Genomic DNA, 24,602 nt, shown 5'->3' with positions numbered 1-24,602 from the left:
GATGAAGAACGAGAGGAGCTAACTGCCTAACGAGACCGTGGATGACGGTTAACCAAGATGTACTGTAAAAGTAGTCAAGGTCTGCCGATGGGTCGATTAGACGAGGACTTTGGGGTGTAGCAGCGGTAAGAGTACTTCCATAGTACTTTGGCTCTTTGACAAGCACCCTGAAAAGTGAGACTATGGCCGAACTCAGGCAAACAAAGTGGGGGGCCAAGTCGGAAAACTTTTTGTGCGAAGAAACTGTCCAACCACGTACCTACCTGTTAGTGAAGCGAGACAAACAGACCCTGGACCCACCGGTCTTTCGGAGACAGAACAACCGATATGAGAGCTCTTGCAGAGTTCAGGAATCCATGCTTTTTGAATTCAAAGTGGAGATTTTCAATAAATTGATTGAAGCTGTAAGCTGAAATGTCTTTCCTTGACACAGCTTTAATAGAGAAAATACAATATAGAGCTTTTTTGTCTTCAGAGAAGGGTAAAGCTCAACTGGTTTATGGTTGATCTGTACTCGAGATTAAAGTCACATTGATTGGAGCTTTCGCATATGGTATGTGCATAAAATGATTAAGTCAATCATCTAACCTCACAGACTTCCAGTAGTGCAGTATTAATACCTTATGGACAGCTATGAATTGCGTGCAAACTTCCGTATTATTGCAGAGTGCCTAATGAATATGACGGCGTGGCTACCCACCGACACTATCAGCCACAATGTGGCTAAAGGAGAATTTGCAATGCTGTTTAGTTTAGTTACTTAATTTTGGCCCAGTGACCGATGGGATGAGTTAAGACGACCCGCTAACAGAGAGAGACTACAGCAGAAAAGGGCCCAAATATTTTCACTGAAAACCCTTCGCTAGGCGAATTCGCCTGCCTGTAAAACGTTGCGAAACCACCTACAGGCTAGGAAGCTAGTTCAGCGTTATACCTACCTCTGGTGGACTTGATCGGTCACCGCATATATCCATAACTACCCCAGCCATCGCTTCATCTCTTGGAGTCCGCTGCCAATCGACGCCGAGGCGCAAGGTGCACCAACGACCGGCTTGGAAAATCCAAAGACAGCCTGGACTGAAAGGTCAGCGACTTGGAATCCGCCCCGAGCACCGAGATTTCTTGCCACCTTCACACATCCACACCTCGTCTCGCTGCACATAAGGTGCGTCACACTGTTTTGGACGGCAGCTTGGCGTCTGCATCATGTATGGTAGATCGGCATAGAAGCCATTTATGGATTCTCAAGCCACTTTTGTGTCCCCTTCTGGATGCTTCGCTCAAAATGACAGCCATAGTGTTCCGTATCCAGTCAGACTAAGGAACACGTATATGCCAAATGGATGAACAAACACATGCCATGTGGCGCTTCACTACTTATTGGAACATCAGTCATAGCGGAAAAAGAATAAATTACCAGCGAATGAGTTAGAAGATAAGCGTCTTTAATGCCCAAGCAACACACAGCACGCATATCTGGCTTTCGATGCATCTCAGCAGGCTCAAGATATTTCCACCTATTGTATGCCCTTGGAACGAGATGCAATCTTCGCCTGCCATGTGCCATCTGATGGGTGGAAGCTCGTCACCAGCGTATGGGACAAGTATGCATCATCTGGCCCTTTGTGAGAGGAGTGACAGAAAGGGAAGTTGCATGGATAGAGCAAAGCTGTCAAAACAAACGGAAGCGCGGGGAGCCCGAGGTTGTGCAAGTACTACCAATCCATCGTAATTTGATGACGTGCTTTGCATAGTAGGGAAAAACAACAGAGAAGTAAAGAAATTGAAGAGATCTACCATTCTGCACTCGAAATAAGCACGACCGTGTGAAGCCAAAACGGACGGGTTATGGCAAAATTTCAGAAGGGTCAAGGAACGAGCTGACCCGAGGCACAAGGTACGTAGTAACAAAGGAGCGACCTCCCAAAGCGACGCAAAATAGCACTTCCTGGCCTATGCCTCCTTCACTATCGGTCCTGCCCGACCGTAAAATGGTCGATGCGGCTGACTGCAGATGGGATGCAGTTCATCCATCCGCTTCAATAATGGCTTCGGCCGCTTGTCGCTTTTTCTCAGAGCTATCCTACGGGTAACTTTATCCACCGCAAGATGAGTGACTCGATGGTTGGAAAATCACTAGCCACATTGTAGATCCACGGTCCATCATTCGCCCACTTGGCCAATCGTCCCATTTCTCGGAACTTGCATTCCTACCTTAGTCGCCTTGTGCGACACTCTCTTGGACAACAACCCTCCACTCGTCTCGGCCTTGGGATGTGCAAGTTTGAAATGCTTATCCACACCCCAGCGTTCCGCTTAGCGCACCGTGGAAAGAATTGAACTCCGCTGCGTGTCAAAACTGCTGGTGCTCACGGCTGCTCACCGCTAGACGGCATCCTGAACTTCCCCCACGAGGGAAACACATTGGTTGTGGATCCTCGTATGGGAGTAGAAACATGTGGGCCTCCTTTTTAGAGGATCTCCTATCTTGAGTTGACTAAGTCGGACAAGCCGTTGTCACCGGGCGTATGTCCAGCAATAGACTTCTCTTTTCTGGTTCCCTATTGAGTGTCGGTTGTTCTCGACTCAAAGGGCATGGGATTAGAGGAACCTAAAAATTCAAGCTAGGAGGAGCCACAAGACTTTCATGCTCGACTCCGTGTCCAAAGGAATTGCATGCCACGGTGCCTTTCCAGCTGCCTGGAGGGCAAGATTGAGCGACCCACTGCCCTGGGCCACAACCTGTCTGCTGGACGACGAGGTGTTGGAAAATCCAGTCGAACGAAGCCAGAATTAGGCTCAGAGAAGCATAATGCGAACCCTGGGCCAAGACATGGTGATAAAGGTAGACAGGGTAGGCGGTACCTGGCCGTACTGTTCCTGATACAGAGAGCTCAGCAGACCACAATGATGCATCTAGGGCGTTTCGTCTCGGTAACGGGTACGTTACCGTACCCCGGTAGATCATTTAATACCGCCCGATAACTGCGGAGATGCACACTAATCTTCGGTACCTCAGGGGTAGGCCCGGGCGGTGGGGCGCACAGACATGGGCGGACACCTTTCTTCGTAAATCTTAAGTTAGTCCCTTTTATGTCTGGGTTGATAGTCTCTCTACGTAGATGGTTTGGAAGGAGCTCATACATTCAAATACCCTCTCTTCCCGTCCGTTCCTTTTTTTTTTGTTTTTCATTCTCATATCTTCCTTGGTGTTTGATAACCCATTTAATTAACAGCACGTGGTGCGAGTCGTGTTCAGCGTCTGCATCCTTTTTTTTTAATCGTCCCTGTCATCGTCATTCGCTACCGAGGCGTGAACGTCGAGATTCACTCACAGCCCACGATCTGTCCGTGACCTCACTTGTCCTTGTCATTTCTTCAGCGTTTTGTAAATCTGCATTCTGTCGATCAGAGCATCAGAAACGTCTTTCAATTCTGTTTCGTTTGCATATTCAGGTGTAATTTGTAACGGAGAATCCATAGACACCCCTGTCACGCGGACCAGAGCTAAAAAAGCACTTTTCCCAGGCAAAGGAAGAATAGATTTGAACTTGTCTTTTGACGCTCAACTGAGTCTGAAGACAATATTCCCTAGACAGATCGCTTAATACCCTGCATTGGGCGCAGTTTGTTTTCTTGCATATAAATTGGGACACTTCCTCTTACCTGTACACACTCTTCACCACCTTTGACACATTCGTACTCTGCATCTTCTACTCTAAATTTTTTCTCCAAAAGCCTTTCAAAAGTTCATCTTTGCACAGTCTTTCTTCATTTATTTCTGATATTTCTGAAAATGTTCTCTCTTCGTTCTGTTACTGGCCGTTTGGCTACCGTTGCTGTTCGTCAGCCTGCTATTCGCACCGTGGCTCCGGCTGCTCGTGCCTTCTCCGTTACTTTCAAACGTATGCAGGAGGAGGTCCACGAGAAGGGCATTCCTGTCCACAGCTACACCGACAAGGAGTCCTCTGCTCCCGAGGAGAAGGTGCTCCCTGTTGGTGCCACCAGCGAGGTCGTTGGAGGTGGCCAGGGCGACGTCAAGATCATCGCTCAGGCTCTTGACAAGTCCATCGCCGAGAAGCTCTCTCCTACCTTGTCCAAATTCACTTTGGTTGGGAAAGTTGCCGCTATCACTGGGTGAGTTCATGGTTCATCTCAAGCTCAGAACTGAGCTCTCTCACGTCTTCCATTCCAGCTCTTGCTCTAGAGCTTTCTCAGCTCGACCTTGTCCTTTGTGCTCTGTTTAGCTTATTTTGAGTTTCTGATTTTCTTTGGTCTGCTCTCTCAATGTGAAGAAGCTCTTTTTAATTCCCTGCTTGATTTTCGATCAAAACATTTCGATCTGTTTCAAGTAGACAAATTACTGACCACTACGAAATCCAGTGGCGGTCGCGGTCTCGGCTATAACATGGCTCAGGCCCTTTCCGAAGTTGGTGTTAAAGCAATTGCCATTCTCGACATTCAGCAGGAAGTCGGTGACGCCGCTGCTGCCGAGCTCCACGAGCACACTGGTGTCCCCGTCCGCTTCTACAAGGTCGACGTTCGCGATGGCCCTGCCATCGCTGAGGTTTTCAGTGACGTAGTCGATTCTTTTGGCTCGATCGATGTTGTTATCAATGCCGCCGGTATTGCCGAGTAAGTTATTACCTTTTGCCCTATTTACATGCTTTAAAAGCTCCAAGAGCTAATATTCTTTCCAGTTCCAATATTAAGGCTGAGGACTATGACCACGTCATGTTCCGCCGTCTTATTGACATTAACGTCACCGGTTCTTTCCTTGTTGCTCAGGCGGCCGGTCGTGCCATGATCAAGGCCGGCACTGGCGGTAGCATCGTCAACATTGCTTCCATGTCCGGCTCAGTTGTCAACTACCCGCAGGAGCAGTGCTGCTATAACGCTTCCAAGGCTGCTGTCATTCAGTTGACCAAGTCGCTCGCCGCCGAGTGGGCTCAGCACAAGATCCGCGTCAATTCCATCTCCCCCGGCTACATGGACACCGCTCTGAACCGCGTGCCCGCTCTCGATGCCCAGAAGAAGATCTGGAAGAGCCTTACTCCCCAGCGCCGCCTTGGAAACGTTGACGAGCTCAACAACCTCGCCGTTTTCCTCGCCTCCGACGCTTCCACCTTCATGACCGGTTCCAACTGCATCATCGACGTAAGTCTTTGTTCCTTGCTTTCCAGTATCTCTGCCCTTGGGAGCCCACCTGATTGCTAACTTGCCCTCCTCCTGTAGGGTGGATACTCCGTCTTGTAATCGACGAAAGGACATTTCACAGCCTTCGCATGCAGTTTTCCTCGACCTCTTTGTATTTGAGCGGACGATTGGATGACCAGCGTCGCAATGGCGGTCTTTGCATAATGCTTTGAATCGGCATATGCTTTTAAAACCTTTTCCTGTTTATTCTTATTTTTTTCGGGATATTCTTCGTTTCATGTCCATTCCTAGTACCTCATCAGCATGGGGCTTGCGAATCTGTCGTCTAGCGTTCTCCTCTTGTTTCCATTGAAGCGTGCGCGGGGCTAGGCGCATCTGGAGTCTCAATAGCGATTGGCGAATCTGGCGCATTGCGCACATTTGCACTCGAATATGATGATTTATCTTCAATCACTCTTACTTTTATGCATGAACTTCGGTGACGCAGCAAGAATCTTGATCGTGACTTCCGTCGGAGCTCGTGCAATACTCGTAGAAGCAGCCATCACTTCAACCGTTTGTGTTCCAACATGCAAGATTGTAAGAAATAATACAATGACGACAACGCTACATTGATTGAAACATCCCTTACATTTCACTCGTTACCCTTCACCTGCTCCAAACCCCCAATCTACCTCTCTCCGGCCGGATCCTAGGTTGACTTGTCTCTCTACCTTAGGTAGGCTTCTTTTTAATGCAAAATGTAACGAACCCTGTTCCAGCGACTCTACATACCGTATTATATTACGTTGAAGCATATACTCCCATTTCTCATCCCCATCCTCATCTTCATCTTCATTCTAGAGCACATCAATATATCCATGTTCGTAATTCACCTCAAATGAAACCGAATCAAATCAAGCCAAACCAGCAAATAACACCCATCTGCGGCAATAACAGCGGGTAGCAATCTTATTTTTGTAACCGCTAATTCAACGGTAGCGAAAATGCAAGTTTTTCTTTGGAAGAAAAGAGCCAATTGTTTGGCAATTATAGTGGACCAAAATATGATTTTTTTTGGAAACCGCTAATCGAAAGGCAGAGAACCCCAATTTTTCTTTCGACCGATGGAGAAAAAATAAGAAAGAGAAAAAGAAAATAGAAAGGAAAGCGCAAACACAAAAGCAAAAGCAAACGCCTCGTTGTTTTGATGTGTTCAGATTAGGAAGAGATGAAATTGGAATTGGAACATATTGATGATTCATGAATGATGCCGAAACCCCGTCGCGAGATAGTATGGATGGATGAATAAAGGAAAAGAAGGGGGGGAAGAAATGAAATGAAATAAAAAAACGAAAATAAAAAAGGGAAAATATTGTAAAGGAAGAAAATTAGATAAAAGGGCACAACATGGCGTGATAAACCGTGCCACCAAGTTAAAAAAAATCATGCGCCACGGAGTCGCCATTCGTCCCAATCGTCATCGTCATCGTCATCCTCGTCTTCATCAGAGTCGGACTCTGATTGTCCACCGCCGCCGCCATCAACGACTGGGCCTGGACCTGTCCTGATTCTGCTGCCTTCTTCTGCTTGCGCTAATGATGCTGCTGCTGCAGAGGTGGAATTATCTTCAGTGTCAAGGTCCATACTACTCGTCGTGCCACTTGCAGCAGTAGCGCCGCCGCCACCGCCATGGCGAAGCTCCTCGCGTTTCCGACGAAGTCGTCGGACGCGTTCTTCCAAGTCTTCCATTTCGTCGAATTCTTGTTCGAGCCGACGCGCTGCATCTTCCTTTTCCGCTTCGAGCTCGGCTTCTCGTTGTGTAACGGAATTGCGTGTTGCGGCCTCTACCTCAGCGCGGGCAGCAACTTCGCCAGCAGAAACGGGCTGGGCGGTGATGGTTGCGGCTGCGGTGAATGCTGCTGTAGGGCGGACAGAGGGAACCACAGTCTGCACTTCTTCCTCTGTCGCAGCGACGTCTCGCTCAAAGGCGGCCCACTCGTCCTCGTCGACAGCTGTAAAGGTAGGTGCTGATGGCGGAGGTTGGGATTTGACCGGTGCGGAAGGGGCAGATGGGGCGGCGGAGGGGTCATCAAAGAAATTTAATGGAAGGGCGGCGGCCGATGCAGTTTCAGTTATTGTTGCTGAACGCTGTGCATTGTCTTCGTCCCGATCTTGTAGAGTTTCTTCAGGAGCGGCGGGGCCAGACTCGTCGGCTTCCGTAATGTTGACGTCCTCCAATTCAGGTTCCTGACCTGCATCGAAGAATCCTGCTGGAAGACCCTTGGTCGGCTCAGCCGATTTTGTTCGTTTCCTTGTCTCTCTGGCATCTCCGGAGCTCATTCCCTCCTCATTCTCCCCATCGTCTGCCTTCCGCTTCTTAGTGGGCGGCGGCGCGTCCTCTCCGGTTCGTCCAGCTGTTCTGTCGCGTAACCTTTGAAGCTGCGTACCATGTTGTCGTGATCGGAGATGTGTGTCCCACAGGGTATCGGATTTGAGCTGTACCTGGCAAAGAATGCAAACCAAAGTACCTGTGCTTGAGTAAGTTGCGTAGGGGTGTGTGATACGGCGCGAAGCGCGCTCCGAGCGGAGCAGAGAACGAACGTCGGTCATTTGGAAAGTGGGCGAATCATGCAATCGAAGGGTCTTTGGGGGATAAAAGGAAGAGAGTGTAAAGATGAAATGCTAGACTCGGGAAATTATAATCGAAAAAACCATTGTATGAGGTTCGAAGAAAAGTTAAGATGAATACACAAGTAGTTTACAGGGCTGGCCTGGAACTTTCTTGTCCTGGAATGTTATAGGTTATGCATAAATTAGTGTATTATTACGTTCAAAGGAATAAAATGTTATGAAAGAAACTATGCAGCTAGTGCAGATGGCATAAATTGACAGCTGACATAATTAACCGAGGATATTGCGAGACACAGATATACGCAGATTGGGAGAATGTTGTGGAACCAGAACGAAAGCGAATCATCACAGCAGGCGACATTTGGATTCTTCTCCTCCAACCTCAACCCTTCATCCCCATCTCCACCATCCTACGCGTATCAGAGCGTCCGTGAGTGCATCTGTTGCTTGTCCGAAAGAGGTTCTAGACTTGCAGTCTCGAATTTGATTTGAACGGCGATTTTTTCGCGAAGAATTTGGAGCGTGTACTTTCCTGTTGTTCTCTACCAGTACCTACTATTTCGCCTGAACCCCACACGTGAGGTGAGGCCTTGTGGCGGAATACAGACAGGGGATTTCATTTTAACAACGCGAACTTTCATCACAGCCCCTTTGAAGAACGACCTTGGGAAAAGTCTGGGCAAAGGTGGATTTGGAGCATTATTGGCATTCAGCCTGAAGTGATAGTACAAGCCATCCTTTTGAGCGAGAGATTGAGCGAGACTGCTTGTCAACGTTTCTCCCCTTGTATTTGCGCAAGATTCCAGTCTTGTCTGTAGAAGCACAATCGTTCGACTTGAGACCACACGCGTCGCTATCCTTTACCCCCTCTCCCTTGATCAAGGCCAATCCCGCACTGGGCCGTAGATTTGAATATCCTCGTGTCCGTGCATCGAACGCCATTCGATCATGGCGGGTAAGCAATCGTCACAACCCTTCTGTGTGCGCCACTGCCACAAGACTCCAGCAAGCCAAGCCGGAGGCACAGCATGCGCGAGAGCTTTGAAGGAGCTTAAGGAGCTAACAAGAGACGGTGCAACAGATGAACCCAGACGATCAGGCCGTGCCACCAAAGGCCAACATACGAAGCATGGCGACATCCCAGAAGCGCCAGCTGCAAAGCGGGCGAAGGGCTCTGGAAAATCTAAGGCTGCCAAGCAAACCTCTGCCGAGCCGACTCCCTCCGACGAAGAAGACGATAATGCCGTTGTGCGGTGCATATGTGGTGCGTCCGAAGATGATGGTGGACGGATGATGATTCAATGCGACAAATGCGAGGTCTGGCAACATAATGAGTGTATGGAAGTCACAGAGGTCGAGGAAGATATGCCAGATCGATACCTGTGCGAGCAATGCGCACCAGACGATCACAAGGAGCTCTTAGCAAAGGTGGAACGAGGTGAGCGGCCATGGGAGGAAAGAGAAAAAGAACGGGAACGCGAAGAGGAAGAAAAACGGGCGAGGAGGCGCAAGGGTGGAAAGAAAGGAGGCGCTCGAGGTGGAAGACAGTCAAAATCCAGCGACGTCAAGTCGGAGGTTAGTGAGGAGATGAATGGCAAAAGCACTCCTGAGCAAGAGGAGGCCGCCAATGGCGATGAACCAGAAGCAAAATCGGCATCTAGCAAGAGGAAGCTTTCGGGTGATGATTCTGGCTTCGAGCCTTCGGGAACGCCGGAGAAGGTTTGTTGCATATCCAAGTTCAGCAGCGTCCAGATTGTTAATGCTTGTTCACAGGAACCTCAGACCAAAGTGCGAAAAGTATCTAGCCAAGACGTCAAGCATGAGAAGCCCACACCACAGCGGCAAGGCTCTGCCTCTGGAGCTGCAGGAGCTGCAGGTGCGACCCCAGCACGGAAGGATTCCAAGAGTGCTCCAGCTCAAACAGAGAAGGTCAGTGAAGTGGGAGCTCTGCAGGATGAAGCGCGAAGGAAGATTGCGGCAGCACTGGCCAAGATTTTTGGGGATCTGGTTCGGGATGCACAAAAGCAGGGCTCTTACAGCCTACCTGCAGGCCAGAGACCTGAATCTGTAGCCGCTCAGCTTGCTCTTGGCGTAGAACACGCCGTATTCATAACCCACTCGGCCGAAGCCAATGAGGCATATCGTACCAAGTGCCGTTCCATCATGTTCAACATCAAAAAGAACCCTGCTCTCCGTGACCGACTCCTGTCAGGCTCACTTAGCTCTGAGGAGTTTTCGCAAATGTCAACAGACGAAATGGCTAGTGAAGAACTGCAGCAACGAAATGCCGAAATGAAAACACTTGCCGATAAGCAGCACATGCTCATTCAAGAGGAAGGCCCTCGCATCCGACGGACACACAAGGGTGAAGAATTAGTTGAAGACGACGAACAACTTGGTGGATCACATGAGACCATTTTCAACCCTGCTGCACCAAGACGACGCGAAAGCCAAATGGAAACATCAGAGGCCAAATCACCGGACCATTCGCCTGGAGGAAGATCCGAAAGCCCAGCTACTGTCGAACTCCCAGAAGACGTCGGCGTTACACGTCCAGCGGCGGCAGCACGAAAGCCCCCAAAGCTCGACATTGGCGCCTCACCAAAATCCTCCGTGGCGGCACGAAGGTCCTCATCTGCCTTCAATATTCAGGACGTATGGTCAAGCGTACAATCACCCGACACCGAAAAGCAGCGGTCACTCTCCAGCGCCCAACCGCCTTCGCGCAAAGTCTCTGAACACCAGCCGGGCTCCAGCTCTGCTGTCGGTGCAGACCCTGAAATCGATCAATTACTCAAGGACGAAGAACCCGATTCCCCTCCCTACTCTCCTACCGACTATCACCCTGAGCCAGGCGTTATTTGGCAAGGCAAAGTGTCCATGTCGACCATGGCCGAGTTTTCTGCCAGCGCAAAACACGTTGGCGGTGCAGACCTCAGCATCAACATTCCTTGGTCTCAACTGATTCCCGAGACCCTGAGCGTGGACGGACGAATCGATGTCAACCGCGCGAACCAATATCTCTGCGGCCTCCGCTGGAGCCAAACTACCGATGTGTCTGTTCTCGCTCTAACACCATCTGGTCGGGGTCCCGCCGCACAGGCCGATTTTGACAAGCTGTTCAACTACTTTAGCGAACGGAAACGCTATGGCGTTGTGGGCAAGCATCCCGACCCGGCCGTCAAAGACATTTACGTCGTGCCGCTGGATGCAGGCATGGGCAAGAAACCCGATTTTGTCGAAATCCTCGAACACTGCACCATCGAAGAGCCACGTCCAGAGCGCATGTTCCTCGTAACATTTGTCGTTCGGGCCAATACTACGCCCTCCTCAGCCAGCCAGGCCGGCCACACGAGTTCTTCTTTTGCTCCTCCTCCAGCTGGTACTACTAGCAAAGGCCCCGGTGCCGCTTCTGTCTCAGCTCCCGCCCCGCCTACTCCTACCCCGATGACCACAGCCGGCGGTGCTCCAGGAAACAATGTATATTCTCCCATCTCCCACGGACAAGGCTACGGAAACCACAACAATCACAACCACACAACACCGCCCGTAGCACCACAGGGAGTGAATAGGACCCCCAGCGTGTCCACCAGCAACGGCACCACGCCCCTCCCGGCACCAGTCCTCTCGCATACCCCTCCGACGGGCGGATACCCTCCATACGGAAGCCCTTATGCCTCTGCACATCTGCAATCGCAGCCACCGCAGCAGCCGTACGGTGCCGGCGCCCCATTACAACACGGTTATCCTAGCGTTTCCTACGGTACTACTCCGCCTGTCACCACTGCAGCCGCTACGGCCCCCATTCCTGTCCCAGCAACAACATCAACTTCCACTCCTCCATCCGCAGCTGCAGCCGCAACAAATCCCGCAGGCCATGCATTAGCTGTCCAAATCCTCGGGCCCTTGGCGGATACCCCCGTCGTGCACCATCTCTTGGCCACCGTCCCGACCATTGGCGCGCCCGAATTCGGCGTCGTCAAGCAGATTCTCGAACAAGTACCCGCGGCGAGAAACGACATTGGTACATTGACGAGTATTTTGCAGTCGAGACAGTAAATCTTCTTTTTCCTTTTCTTTTTTTTTCTTTTTCCAAAAAAAGAAAGGAAAACATAAAAAGTTATTTTCTTTGGACGGTTGATAGGTTTAGAGTTGCAACTTGCCCCTCGGGGGCGGATCGGATTGGACTCGGCAGTCACTGGGTTGGACTGAACTGGATTTTTTCGGATCGGCGCCGTTGGATTTTTATTTTATTTTTTTTTATTATTATTTGTTTTTCTTCTTTTTTTTCTTTTGTCTTCTCTTCTCCATCCACGTACCCTTTCATTCTAGTCTACGTAATTTTCTTTTCTTTTTCTGTTTCCAGATCATACTCAAATCTTATTATATCTCTTTTTTCCCCCTTTCTTTTCGTTTTTATTCATTTCTTCTCTTTTCTCATATCATTTTCAAATCTTATTCATTCCCCTCAAATCTTATTCTTTCTCCTCTTTTCTTGTTTCTTCTCCGGCCTTTTATATTCTTTGGTCCTTTCTCTCTACCGCTCTAAGGCCCTCGATTACTTCTTATTATGATCATCGCACTCAAAAAGGCCTGTTTTGTCTGTACAACTCTCTGTATCTCTGTACTACTATTACCTGTTCTACCATTTCCGTGTGACGTGGGAGCCCGGAGGCAAAATCAAGAATCTCATATTTCTGTCATTGTTAATTGAAATGTGCATTGTGCATTGTGATATGTGATTTGTGGACAATATGTGTTTCCGTGACCGATATATCGTTGTGATTCTGAATTTTTCAAGGTTTGGAATATTGGGCGATTTGGTGTTTATCAGATAATGAGAGGGGAAAAAAAGAATAAAAATCCAAGAATTAAAAATAAAACTAAAAAGGTTGAAAAGAATTCGCATGCGATGTTGCATAGCTCTACAGTATACTCTGCAATTGGGAATTGTCGAAGACTGGACTGTCAAGAGCTTATAAGGTTGTGATTAATATTTGTTACGCTTTGTTTATTACACTCTGCAGGAGTCTTCGATTTTAATTACTTATTGGACATGGTGGGGAATTGGTTGAATTATTTGTGAGGAAATAAAGTAAATAGAAATATACCATGATATTTTTTTTTTAAAAAAAATATTCAATTAAATAAAAATCACGTAATATAGAGTTTTGCATAAAGGGAGACCATCAATTTAAAGCGCTGAATTAAGCATGTTCATGTGACAGACAAAAAGCAGATCGAATGCAAAATCCCAAAAGCTTATGAGCTGTAAAGTGTATATCGCATAGTAAATTCCGCATCCGAACATATTTGAGTCAGACGCTACATAAAAGAATATATTGTACACGAACAAAAATCATAGCTGAAGTCCAATGCGTCGCCAAGTGTTCTCCACGTCTTGGCATAGCGTAATAAAGTTTTCGTCCTCAATGAGGTTACAGATCATCGTATCCAAAGCGGCAAGGCGCTCATCATTGGGGAGAGAGGAGTAATCCACGAGACTTTCTGCGTGGCTACTGGCTGTAGTGTTGGGAGCATGTTGGGCAATGAAAGCGTCAATATGTGCAAGATATTCACTTGAGAGGGGTTCATTTGCTCCGCCGCTGGAAGGTAATGGTGGCTGGAGTTGGGAAGACGAATCGGCTGCTTGATTGCTTGCATGATCTGATAATGGCTGATAATGACACGCCGAATTAGGATCCACAACCGAGGTGGTTGGATGATCGAGTGAAGATGGCTGGAGATGGGGCACTGGAGGTTCCGATACCGAAGGCTGACTGACTTCTAAAGGAGCTGTGACCTTGTTCGGCTTGGTGGTACATTTCGACGTTCTAGCACGCTTGCGAGGTGCTCGAGTTTTAGTCGTCTCACCAGGTGCAGTAGGCAAAATGGGCGTATTTGCAAGCGTAGTGTTGTTAGAAACGTCGCTCGTCTCTGAAACATATGTGGGCGTTCGAAGAGGAGGTAAATCCGCGACAGAGAATGTAGGTCTTCTCGAAAGCTGGCCAGATTTGGGAATCGTGGTTCGTGAGGGCGAGCTACTAGCTGGCACTGGCCGACCAAAAGGGAGTTCCCGCCTAGGAGGTATAATTTGGGTCAGCGTCTCTTCCTGCGATAGTGGCATTGAAACCGGTGCTGTTGTAGGGCGGATAATATCCTCAGGGAGCTGCCGTGTAGATGCATGCACCGGTGCCGAACTTTGAAAGGGCTGGTCGTCAAGAAATCGATGGGAAGTTGGAATACTAGAAATTAAGTTTCTTGGCATTTCTGCTGTGGGAGATTCGACTTCAATTGTGCGGTCAAAGGCAGGCTCAGATTGCGAGAGGCTCAAGAATTCTGTCGGGTGCAGCTGCGATGGTGCCGATATAGGCCGGCTTGGAGGCATGATTGTTGTCGTTCGGCGCACTGGTCCATTATTCAAGGAGAAGCCGATTCTAGTGAGGATACTGGCCGCGGTATAAAAGTCCGCCTCGACGGCAAGACGGATTTGGAACCGGCGAATCTAAAAGTCATTGGAGAATTATAAGAAAATGGCCAGTGAAGTCAATGGGTACCTCTCCAGTTGGCTTAAGATAGCGCATAGCAATACAAGGACAGCGAATCATGACTGCACTAGGCGTTTGACCAGTCTGTGACAGGAACAAGCTGCTTTGCGCTGCAGCATCGGCCATGTCCTGACAGAGACGATCCAAGTCCACAATTTCCTAGCAAGGATCAATTCGAGACCTACGCGGAAAGAAAGAAACTGAATGCACAAAAGAGACATATCGCAAATAAGGCCTGTAACAGAAGTTGGTGGTATCATACCACCACATCAGCCCCAACAATCACTTTGAGCAACCGGCGCTCCTCGGTCACTGTATTGATGAAAGATTTTGCACTATCAAATACAACAAACATATTGTCTCGCTTTGTAATATGACTCCAATTGACGTTAGTATCATGCTGGTTGAGATTAATTGCATGAGAGAACTTGGTGATTGGTAGTGAGGTCCATTGCAAAGCGGGCGTTTGTGACGCGGGAATGGCATTCGGAGCCATTATTGTTCGAGTTATTAATATCAAGAACACACCAGGGAATACTGTCCTTCAATCAAGGGATATATAATTCAAGTCTCGATAAAACCCACGTTCATTGTGAGATGACGATGAAGATGATGATGATGATGTTGATGATTGACGTTGGAGTAGTGGCCGTTGCCCTGCTTCTGGCACTAACTGTGTCTAGTTAGTGTCATTTAGCCATGGTCTGTGCACAGGATTCACGTCGCGAATAACAGATTAAGAGACTCTCTAATGGCGTCTCTTGCGACTCTCTGCTATTTACTGCTTCACCTTTGAACTTGCCTTTGCAGGCTTCACGACATCCAACTTCACGGTGGATTTAAATCTGTTGGATTCGTCATAGCGCATATTTCGGGACAAAACTCGCGAGACATTTTACGCCAAGAAACAACATCGTCAATTCCTACACATTCTTTGCGCCATGGCACCTGCCAAAGGGCCGCGCGAGCCTTCCGTAGAGCGCTCGACAGAATATGAGGAGTTCATGGAGGATCTTAAAAAGTACCACGAGGATCGAGGGTGAGTTTTTCCGTTTTGCAAACCTTTCCGAGCTAGTGGCTTAATTGCTGTCTCAGCACAACCGATGTGTTTGACCCCGAGCCCAAAATTGGTAATCGACACGCCGACCTCTTCAAATTATATAAAAAAATCACAGAACGTGGAGGATATGACAAAGTGAGCGCAGAAAAGGGAGGCTTTAGAGAAGTCGGCCAGGAAATCAAATTGGTCATTGGCCCACCATCTGGTCATGCCCAATTAAGCTACCAGTTGAAGACGGCGTATTATCGGAACCTTGCGTAAGATGAGGCGCCCACGCTTGATTTGAGGCTTGAGGTTAACAATTTCCCAGGGCGTACGAGATTGCTAAATTCCACAAGAAGGATCCCCCACCGAGAAACATCCTAGAAGACGTCAGCGCACGAGGCGGAGATCTATTGAATCGGACGCTGGAAAACTTTCAAAAGCCGGTTCGACCAAGTATGATGGATAGCCAAGATTCAGAAGGCTCAGGCGACGAAGCGCAAAAGACTCCAAAAGAGGAGAAGATGGATATCGATGAGCCCGGTAGCGCAACAGGACGGGCATCAAGAGGTAGGATACCATTCACCTCGAGAAGATCTTTTTTCTGATGACAATCACCAGGTCTTCGTCAAGCTCCTCCACAACGAGTCCTCTTCCAACCGGACGTTTCCTCTACACGACAAACCCGTCACGCTACAGGTGCGACACATTCGCCGCAGCCTCCATCGCAAGTCAATACAAGCTTGAATCAAAGCGCCCTCACCATGTTCCAAAATTACGAGCCCAAGCAACCAACAGTGCTCACCCTTCGTCCGGTAATAACACCGGGAAACAACCCGTCCATGTTCCAAGAGAAGCAGCGATCTAGAAAGGAAGCAGCGCTTAGAGCGGGCAAAACATTGCCTCCCAAAGGCATGATGCTACCTGGAAGTAAGTATATGAAGACCCAGAGCTATATATCCATCAGGTGACTGATAAAATCCATAGCTGGTTTCGAGGGTCCCAACATCTACGTTCGCACGCTTCTTGCGCTTCGCTCTGGGATTCCTGCGGAGCAAGGTTACGCATTGCACCATCTCGTCAAAATCTCCCATGAGCGTGGTGACAAGTACAAGTTTGAGGCCTTTCCTGGCCTCGCCGAGGATCTCATCAACATGGTGCTCAAAGTTAGCTCGCTTTATTACAATGTAGACTGGCAGTTTTCCTTTGCCGACGAAGGCCCATCCTCTCAGCTCGACATTCTAGACGGTATACAAGGCACTAAAGACATTCTCGAACGCATAGCGGCCCTTAGACCTCTCAACACTCTTGACGAGCTGGAGACGGAAGAATTCTATCAAACCTTGAATAAGATCAACGAAGCCGGCCTCGTCCTTCGAAATATGGTCACAATGGAAGAGAACGCCGAGTACGTCGCCGGATTTCCTCAGGTCCGCGACTTCATCTGCATTGCATTGAACCTTCCGAACCGACCGGCTGTAGTCGAATTACAACACTATGCGCTTGACATTGCCGAACAAATCACCAAATACCTAATTCTCGAAGCCGACGACCCGCTGTATGTTTCTCTGCTGCGGCACATGGGCGGCCAAGACCGCGGCGCAATTTTAACTGCTTTGCGCGCCATCTCCCGGATATCCATGAACATGGAAGAGAGCACGCGTCTCAAGGGCGTTCCAAGCTCCATCATCCAGCGCATTATCGACTGGACCATGCTTGACGATGAAGAGCTCGTCCATGCCTGCCTCGACTTCTTGTACCAATATACCGCTGTCGTCGACAATGTCGAGTACATGGTCGGCGAGGTCAACGTCGGCATGTTGGTCGACCAGCTTGTCCGACTCCTCACCTATGGCGGACGAGAAACGGAAGCGCGCCTAATGGTTAAGCCTGCGACTCAGCCTCCACAACCAAAAGTAGCCACGGAGCTGCCAAATATTCCGACCGATCTTCTCGAACAACTTCTCAATATCAAGGAACCCGAGCGTAGCTCTCAATGGTGAGTTTCCTTGTACCCTTTTCTTTTCTTTTATTTCAGTAGTCTAGTCTCTCAGCTCTAACATGACGAATCTAATTTCGCAGGCTACGCTCATGTTTCGAAGAAGACCCCAGCGGGGAAATTACCCAGATCGCGCTCTGGCAAGCGTACCAAGGCCGTTTTGCCGAATTCCAGGGCCTACACGCCCCGTTACTCGCCGCCGCAGATTTCATCAAAAACGTATCCACAACCTTCAGCAGCGCCAACGCACAAGTGCTCAACGGCCCTGTACCCAAATTCATCATCAAGGGCATTCGACCGCGTGCCGTGCCCATGAGTCTCCAGGGCAAGCCATATCTGCGATGCAAATGGCAATTCGAAGGCGGAATGCCCTGCGGCGAGTTTATCGTCGACGAGGAACGACTCTGGAACCATCTCGTGCATGACCATTGCCGCGTCTCCCGTCGCCCGGACGGCAAACTCGACGGCACCCCATCAGATACGCCGGTTTACACGTGCCGCTGGAAAGGATGTAAGAAATTTTCTTCCAGTGCGACTCGGGCATCAGCACCACCCGCAGAAGGAGCAGCACCTGCTGCAGGAGGAACCCGCTCCCCCTTTGAAGTCGGCATGCATCTCAAACTGCACCTCCCTGATTCCAAAGAGCCTGACCAGCCCCGTCCCGAAGCCGAATTCCAGTCCTTTGACTGGTGCAATACCGCCGTCGACGAGCGCGGAGACGCTGCCGGTCTGCCCCTCACAAGCGTCCTCGTTTTGCGCAACCTCGCCCGCAACGTGCCCCGCAAGGAAGACCACGAAGCCGAAGGCTGGACCCAGCGGCTCTTTGACCCCGTCCGGGGCCGTCTCTGGCATGTCATGGCGCATAATCGGTCGCTGAATAGCTATTTGACTGATTTGGCCATTTTAGTTGCGTAGGATTTGTCCTCTTTGACTGATCTGGCCATCTTAGTTGTATAGCTTTTTTTCCAGTTTGACTGATTTGGCCATATCAGTCGCATAGCTTTATTTTTTTACTTCCTGTTTGAACCATGTCTGACTTATTCTGGCTGGCTCGCTTTTTTTTCATTTTCGGCGCCATCGCTTTTGTGTGCTGATATTTCATTTTCCTTTTCCTCTGTTGTCTATTTCGTCGTGTAAAACATCGGAGTCATTATTTGGGAAATCTTTTACGGGAACATATCGGTGTTTCTTCTTTTTTTCTTTTTCTTTTTCTTCTCTTTTTCCTTTCTGTTATTCTTGAATCAACGGTTTCGATTTCAATTTCGTTTTAACGGTCCCTTTGATTACTCACATCCTGTTGATCGTTTCCTGAGGTAGTCAGCGATAACATACCAACATACTCCATTTTGTTTCCCCCCCTTGCGCCGCCATCGTTTTTACACCCCTTTCCAGAAATAAAATGACTGTTTCTCTACTGTCTTAATGGTTACTAAGAAAGCTCGAAGGAAGGAAATTCGGGGGAAGGAAGCTCGAGAGAAAAAAAAAAAAAATCCCTCAAGGAAAAGTTGGCGGGTTGAAAGCAGGCGAAATGTATTGCAATGCCCGCAGATTTGTCAAACCCTGTGGGACTTGGCTACAGCTTAGATGGCTGCTACCTACCTACCTAGGCTTCTAGAGAAATATAAGTGACGTTCATATTTGACCAGTTTATAGTATGGCTTGAAAAGGTCCCTTCCAAACCCCAACCCGCCCCCGGAATACTTGATACAAGGGAAGTGGTACAAACATTGATGTTTTACCGTTACGAAGGTAGAATTAAACTAGCTAGGTAGGTACATTATCATAGCTACGACTATAATCCATCCTTCCCCCCCTCAAACGCCGCCAAGTCATACTCCTCTGGATACCGTTCCAAGACGGCCTTAAGCTCTTTCATCTGGGATAGACTCTCTTCGCTGAGGTCTTCATAAATATCCGTAAACATTTCTCTGAGCGGGGGTCTCTTTTCCTTTTCCGCCGCGGCAAACGATTTCAGAATATCCCTTCGAATAGTCGTCCTCGCTTCGCTCTCTTTTTCTTCATCCCATATGCCCTTTCCTTCCATCCACTTGCGCAGGCGCGTAATGGGATTATCTCTGCGTTTCCAGTCCTCGACCTCGACGCGCGCGCGATACGCAAAGCTGTCGTCGCTCGTGCTGTGATGCGAGACTCGATAGCTCATTGCTTCGATTAGTACAGGCCGTCCGCCGCCTTCGAGCGCCATGCGTCGCGCCTCCTTGGTCACTTCGCGCACGGCAAAAATGTCGTTCCCGTCAACGCGGATCGTGTCAATGCCGTATCCTACGCCTCGGCTGGCGATGCCGTCGCCTCGGTACTGCTCGAGTGTGGGTGTTGATATTGCGTAGCCATTGTTCCGGCAAACGAATACCACAGGACAGGATCGAGTCGCGGCAATGTTGAGCGCAGCGTGGAAGTCCCCTTCGCTGGCGGCTCCTTCGCCGAAATAGCATGCTACGATGCGTGGTGCGACGTTAGGGTTTTGTAAAGCCTGCATTTTTAAAGCGTACGCGGCGCCAGCTGCTTGTGGGATTTGAGTCGCGAGTGGTGATGATATTGTATGCTAGGAGAGAGTTTAGTTTGGGGTTTTATCTGAGCGTGGGGGATGGAGAGGTGTTATCGGGAGTCAGGGAGAAATAAGGAGGCGTACAATGTTGAGCTTGCGACTGCCGTAATGGACGGGCATGTTACGGCCGCGCCCATGGTCGTTGCGATTGGCGAAAAGCTGGCTCATGAACTCGTCGAGAGTGAAGCCACGCTGTTGGAACACTCCGGCTTCGCGGTACTGTGCGAATACGACGTCCTCGGGGGTTAAAGCAGATGCGGAGCCCACTGCTATGCCTTCTTCGCCGGCTGATACCTATTTTTTTGGTGCATCAGTGTTTCTGTTTAGTCTGTGGTAGATGAGAAGAAAGCTGAGTAAATACCATGTAAAAGCTAAGCCTGCCCTGTCTTTGGGCGTCAAACATGATGAGGTCCATGATGCTGACTGTGATGATATCAATATATTCAGCAATGCTGGACAAATTTAAATAGCAGACAATGGGCCGGGAGTTAGCATACCCGTAAGCATGTCTTTGTACCACTGTATGGCATCTTCATCTTTAACATCCTTTGGCGCTCGAGACTCGTCTACTATGATGCCGTCCGAGTCCATGATCCTGTATGTGGGAATGGCGGGGTGCGTTGAAGGACGCTGGAATTCCAAATTGGTAGTGAATTTGCTATTGACTGCACCTGGAAAATGGACACTAGATTACAATCAGCCAAATTGAAATGCTACATCTCATTGATAGCCCAAACTCACTGATCTGCTCCTGGGCGTTGAGATACTGAGCTCCATCGCCGGGAACATCTCGGTAATAAACATTGTGGCGATTGTATTTGTGTGCGTGCAGTGTGTATCCGCTGGGGTTGACGGAGGAAAACGAATAATTTCTTCGATGAGTTCATGTTTGAAATCTTCTTGCCAGCAAGAAGCAGAAAAGTTAGAAAGATGCTATAAGTAAATTGCAGTATTTATTAGACATAATCATGGTCATCATCGTGATCTCCTCCCCCATGGGGAATGACGGAGATCCAGGGTCCAAGTGCTAAGTTGACTGTCAGATCGGCTACTCGCGGCCAAACTCACCCTTGTTTGCGCTAGTCCAGATGTGGCAAGTTTTGATATTTCATCGCAACCTCATCCTTAGCTGCTCGAGCTAGACTCTCCAAACAGGTCATATAATTCAAGTCCACTTAACTGCACAATGGCTTCCAAATCAGCATGGAGGGCTCTCACACAACAGCCTCTGCGGCCTGCAGTACGACAGGCTGGTTATCGATGCTTTTCCTGCTCTGCTCGATATGCACAGCAACCTCAGCAGCCTCCGCAGCCTCCTAAGCCGTCCTCTAGCTCCGAGAAGACAACGCATTTTGGTTATGAGACGATTGCCGAGTCACTCAAGGAATCAAAAGGTATTTCGAAAATGTCGTGTTAATTTTCTGATCGTACAAATATGCTGATCTTCGTAACCAGTTGGTGCCGTCTTCTCGTCCGTCGCGTCATCATACGATACCATGAACGACTTCATGTCCCTCGGCATTCACCGACTCTGGAAAGACCACTTTGTTCGATCAATTAATCCTGGATCAGCATCTCCAGGATCCCCTGAAGGTTGGAATATTTTGGACATTGCTGGTGGAACGGGAGACATTGCATTCCGCATGCTCGATCATGCCACCAACATCAACGGCGATCACCGCACTCGCGTCACTATTTCCGACATCAATGCCGACATGCTGCGCGAAGGCAAAAAACGCAGTCTTGATACCCCTTACGCAAACTCCGACCGTTTGAGCTTCCTCCAGGCGAACGCTGAGAAACTTGATATGGTCGAGAGCAACTCGATTGACCTCTATACTGTGGCGTTTGGAATTCGAAATTTTACGGACAAGGCTGCGGCTCTGCGCGAGGCTTATCGTGTGCTCAAGCCCGGGGGTGTCTTTGCCTGTCTCGAATTCAGCAAGGTGAACAACCCGGTTTTCAATGAGGTCTACCAGCGATGGAGCTTTGGCGCTATTCCCTTGATTGGGCACCTTGTCGCTGGCGATCGTGACAGTTACCAGTATCTTGTTGAGAGTATCGACCGATTCCCAAGTCAGGAGGAATGGAAAGGGATGATTCAAGAAGCAGGTTTCATGACCCCTGGAAAAGGCTACGAGGACCTCACGTTCGGTATCGCTGCGATCCACAAGGGCGTCAAACCCAGAAATGCCTGATCCGGATCCAGAAGGAAATAGAAAAGAATTAAGCGCATATGTTGTATATATGTACATTAGATCGTTTGTTCTAAGGCGTTACGGATATCTACATGCTAATATCAGAGCGTGCAGGCATATGTTGCTGCAGGAAGCTTTTTGTTCAAAGAAAATTATACACAATCTTTAGATCGTTTTCAAAGACATCCAGTTCTCGTGCGATTTTTGGTAGAGCGCACACACGATCTGGTGTATTTCCAAGGGACTTCGATCATGCCACTGTAGAAAGTCTTTGATCCGTTCCCCGAGACTCCTTTGCCGCGAAATATACGCCACGCACATGAGGAGATATAGCAGCAACTATATTGCAACTTCGGCAGAGTAACCTCAATGAGCGCCATCAAATAGATGCACAATCATCCCCCACTCTGGCGTTGTATGTCGCAGAGTGTTTGTTGAATGCTCATGACGGAAGTTAATCGATCATCAAACGCGAATGACATTATTCATTTTTGAAGACTGGTTTCACCCCTTGGTCGTCTTGCCGTACGCTCCGCCGGCTGCTCGCCTCATTTCCAGCGCTTTCTTGTATGGAGGTGCTGTAGGAGGCTGCACTGGATCCAAGCTTTGCCATCCCTCTGGCAAATGATACGTAGCATCGGCATCATACGCGGACAAATCGCCACAAGCTAAAAATGGAGCAACCCATCGATTGTCCTCCTGCGCATCTGAGCCCAGGTCCAACTCCGTGATCCCGTCAGGTCTGAGTGTCCTTGCCTGACCTCTCGGCTCCTTCTCAATTTCCTCAGCAGCTTTTGAAGATAGCGTCTTCTCCGTGCCCAATGGGTTCTCGAGGCTTGCCTTGAAGCCCTCGGGAGGACAGAAACCCTCGCAGACCACAAAGGCTTCTACACTGCTAGCTCTGCTACTCCTCGGCTTGCCCACCTTGACAGAGCGGAACACTGTCTTGAGCTGGGCGAACAGGACATCCACGTCCTTGCCTCTGAAAATCTTGGCAACAAATTTCCCTCCTGGTTTCAAGACACACAATGCAAGATTCAGTGCCGCCCACAGCAGCTGACTCTGCACGTAAATATCGAGATCATGCAATCCTGTAACATCGGGCGCTCCATCGGAAATAACCAAATCCACAGGATGAGATCCAGAAGAAGAAGCGGGGTCGTAGGTCTCGGGATCTAGTGCCCGCAGCAAAAGAGGGATCGTGGAAGGGTGTGTAATATCTGCACGAAGAGTTGTAATGCCCTCTAGCGGGGACATGGGTTGAAGATCGATTGAAACAATCTTCACATCTGTGCGCGGGGCAGGCTTTGAAAGAGGATCGCTTTCGTTATTGGCTTGTTCGGGATTATAGATGATTGCATTTTCTCTGCTTTGCTTGTGCTCCAGCCCTGCGCGGCCAAACTTTTCGCCTTTGATCAATACTCTCGAGAGGACCTGACTCCAGCTGCCCGGTGCTGCGCAAAGATCGACCACTCTCGTAACACCTTCGAAGAGATTGAATTCCTCGTCCAGCTGCAGTAGCTTGTAGGCGCTACGAGCTCTCCATCCCTGCTCCTTTGCCAATCTATAGTAAGCATCACGCTTATCCTTTGAAGACTTTCCCATGGCGACAAATGGTGGGGTCGTAAACCGTTAATTGTGGTAACTTGATTATTATATTCTGGAATCGGAGAAAGTCACTAAGAATCCTCCGATCCGTCAGTTCTGCGACCCCGGCAAGTTCCGCCAAATATTTTGATGTGGACTATCCGTACTTTGTACTCCGCTGGAGAGGAAGGCACGACCTAGGGAATAGGGAGGTTCTGTAGCTGAAATACCTAGCGTATGAGAAGTGTCATTTTAGTATTTGAAATTCTGAAAAAGGCAATATCAAAATCTACCATGGCAAATGCTACTCTCAAGTCTTATCTACATATCATGATATATAGTAGTTTATTTAACAAGAATAAAGTCAAAAAGGGTCCTAAAACAGCTTATTTTAACAGTTCATTTATTATAAATATAGGCTGATTTAGAGCTAGATAGGTAGTAACAAGAGGTTTGAACTACTTAATTGAAGGCTAAATACTCTTCCTGGCATAGAGTAAAGAATTTAGAAACTAGGTAAATCACGTTCTAACATCTTTATACTTGTTACTGTAGTAAGAACAAGACTTACCTAAATACAGGCATTGTTCATTTGATTACAGTATAATATTAGCCAAGCAACTCTTCTATTCAAAACTTACCCGGATTAAGTCTTCAATTTTATGGAGGTACCTACGTTAGAGAGAGCCCACAAAGGAAAAAAGATCAAGGTGAAACTTGGACAAAAAAGGAAGGCACAACTCACTGAAACACAACAAAATTTTATAAGGCCACGTAAATTATCTTTGACGTACTTGCCCTTCATAGCAGAGCTAGACCATCAAGAGATAGAAGCCAGATCGACTGAAAAATGTATAAGTAGAGCTCGTAGGTTGCAGAAGGCTTCTGTAAAGTC

General features: G+C 48.6%; 8 protein-coding genes across 8 annotated transcripts; 4 read left to right on the top strand and 4 right to left on the bottom strand.

Moving 5' to 3' along the window:
* The first annotated feature begins 3,483 nt into the window (after nucleotides 1-3,483).
* Nucleotides 3,484-5,488, top strand: L228DRAFT_284149 (NAD(P)-binding protein). The gene is made up of 4 exons (XM_018336197.1): nucleotides 3,484-4,137; nucleotides 4,384-4,635; nucleotides 4,701-5,157; nucleotides 5,236-5,488. The coding sequence occupies exons 1-4, from the start codon at nucleotides 3,797-3,799 to the stop codon at nucleotides 5,254-5,256; spliced, it is 1,071 nt and encodes a 356-aa protein (XP_018186632.1). The 5' UTR covers nucleotides 3,484-3,796; the 3' UTR covers nucleotides 5,257-5,488.
* A 1,094-nt stretch (nucleotides 5,489-6,582) lies between these two features.
* Nucleotides 6,583-7,749, bottom strand: L228DRAFT_269478 (hypothetical protein; the record flags this gene model as incomplete). The annotated part of the gene is made up of 1 exon (XM_018335280.1): nucleotides 6,583-7,749. The coding sequence occupies one exon, from the start codon at nucleotides 7,747-7,749 to the stop codon at nucleotides 6,583-6,585; it is 1,167 nt and encodes a 388-aa protein (XP_018186631.1).
* A 741-nt stretch (nucleotides 7,750-8,490) lies between these two features.
* Nucleotides 8,491-12,121, top strand: L228DRAFT_165903 (SPOC-domain-containing protein). The gene is made up of 3 exons (XM_018329427.1): nucleotides 8,491-8,725; nucleotides 8,852-9,489; nucleotides 9,544-12,121. The coding sequence occupies exons 1-3, from the start codon at nucleotides 8,719-8,721 to the stop codon at nucleotides 11,827-11,829; spliced, it is 2,931 nt and encodes a 976-aa protein (XP_018186630.1). The 5' UTR covers nucleotides 8,491-8,718; the 3' UTR covers nucleotides 11,830-12,121.
* Nucleotides 12,122-13,129: 1,008 nt separating this feature from the next.
* Nucleotides 13,130-14,913, bottom strand: L228DRAFT_284146 (hypothetical protein; the record flags this gene model as incomplete). The annotated part of the gene is made up of 3 exons (XM_018336196.1): nucleotides 14,581-14,913; nucleotides 14,328-14,477; nucleotides 13,130-14,275 (listed from the first exon to the last, which is right to left on the bottom strand). The coding sequence occupies exons 1-3, from the start codon at nucleotides 14,812-14,814 to the stop codon at nucleotides 13,130-13,132; spliced, it is 1,530 nt and encodes a 509-aa protein (XP_018186629.1). The 5' UTR covers nucleotides 14,815-14,913.
* Nucleotides 14,914-15,259: 346 nt separating this feature from the next.
* L228DRAFT_269475 (hypothetical protein) lies at nucleotides 15,260-18,274 on the top strand (the record flags this gene model as incomplete). Its single annotated transcript, XM_018335279.1, has 6 exons — nucleotides 15,260-15,357; nucleotides 15,414-15,635; nucleotides 15,689-15,930; nucleotides 15,982-16,290; nucleotides 16,348-17,359; nucleotides 17,443-18,274. 6 exons carry the CDS (start codon nucleotides 15,260-15,262, stop codon nucleotides 18,272-18,274), a joined length of 2,715 nt encoding a protein of 904 aa, XP_018186628.1.
* A 772-nt stretch (nucleotides 18,275-19,046) lies between these two features.
* Nucleotides 19,047-20,910, bottom strand: L228DRAFT_222112 (branched chain alpha-keto acid dehydrogenase complex, alpha subunit). The gene is made up of 5 exons (XM_018330291.1): nucleotides 20,664-20,910; nucleotides 20,420-20,607; nucleotides 20,284-20,345; nucleotides 20,007-20,216; nucleotides 19,047-19,919 (listed from the first exon to the last, which is right to left on the bottom strand). Exons 1-5 carry the CDS (start codon nucleotides 20,807-20,809, stop codon nucleotides 19,152-19,154), a joined length of 1,374 nt encoding a protein of 457 aa, XP_018186627.1. The 5' UTR covers nucleotides 20,810-20,910; the 3' UTR covers nucleotides 19,047-19,151.
* Nucleotides 20,911-21,108: 198 nt separating this feature from the next.
* L228DRAFT_212807 (hypothetical protein) lies at nucleotides 21,109-22,120 on the top strand (the record flags this gene model as incomplete). The annotated part of the gene is made up of 2 exons (XM_018329957.1): nucleotides 21,109-21,316; nucleotides 21,378-22,120. The coding sequence occupies 2 exons, from the start codon at nucleotides 21,109-21,111 to the stop codon at nucleotides 22,118-22,120; spliced, it is 951 nt and encodes a 316-aa protein (XP_018186626.1).
* A 37-nt stretch (nucleotides 22,121-22,157) lies between these two features.
* On the bottom strand, nucleotides 22,158-23,757 carry L228DRAFT_248834 (FtsJ-domain-containing protein). Its single transcript, XM_018332950.1, has one exon. It carries the CDS (start codon nucleotides 23,723-23,725, stop codon nucleotides 22,625-22,627), a length of 1,101 nt encoding a protein of 366 aa, XP_018186625.1. The 5' UTR covers nucleotides 23,726-23,757; the 3' UTR covers nucleotides 22,158-22,624.
* Between the last annotated feature and the right edge of the window lie 845 nt (nucleotides 23,758-24,602).

The sequence above is a fragment of the Xylona heveae genome (assembly GCF_001619985.1).
Source record: "Xylona heveae TC161 unplaced genomic scaffold L228scaffold_8, whole genome shotgun sequence".
Classification (NCBI taxonomy): domain Eukaryota; kingdom Fungi; phylum Ascomycota; class Xylonomycetes; order Xylonales; family Xylonaceae; genus Xylona; species Xylona heveae.
The sequence above is the reverse complement of the archived record's forward strand: the minus strand, read 5'-3'. Positions and strand labels throughout refer to the sequence as shown.

Bases quoted from the DNA above. Each gene is read 5' to 3' on its own strand.
- L228DRAFT_284149 (XM_018336197.1), top strand. From the start codon at position 3,797: ATGTTCTCTCTTCGTTCTGTTACTGGCCGTTTGGCTACCGTTGCTGTT. The intron at 4,138-4,383 runs GTGAGTTCATGG...TACGAAATCCAG, and splicing joins AAAGTTGCCGCTATCACTGG to TGGCGGTCGCGGTCTCGGCT. The intron at 5,158-5,235 runs GTAAGTCTTTGT...CTCCTCCTGTAG, and splicing joins GTTCCAACTGCATCATCGAC to GGTGGATACTCCGTCTTGTA.
- L228DRAFT_165903 (XM_018329427.1), top strand. The intron at 9,490-9,543 runs GTTTGTTGCATA...GCTTGTTCACAG, and splicing joins CTTCGGGAACGCCGGAGAAG to GAACCTCAGACCAAAGTGCG.
- L228DRAFT_222112 (XM_018330291.1), bottom strand. From the start codon at position 20,809: ATGAACTCATCGAAGAAATTATTCGTTTTCCTCCGTCAACCCCAGCGG. The intron at 20,217-20,283 runs GTATTTACTCAG...CCAAAAAAATAG, and splicing joins GCAGGCTTAGCTTTTACATG to GTATCAGCCGGCGAAGAAGG. The intron at 19,920-20,006 runs GTACGCCTCCTT...ACTCTCTCCTAG, and splicing joins GCAGTCGCAAGCTCAACATT to CATACAATATCATCACCACT.
- L228DRAFT_248834 (XM_018332950.1), bottom strand. From the start codon at position 23,725: ATGGGAAAGTCTTCAAAGGATAAGCGTGATGCTTACTATAGATTGGCA.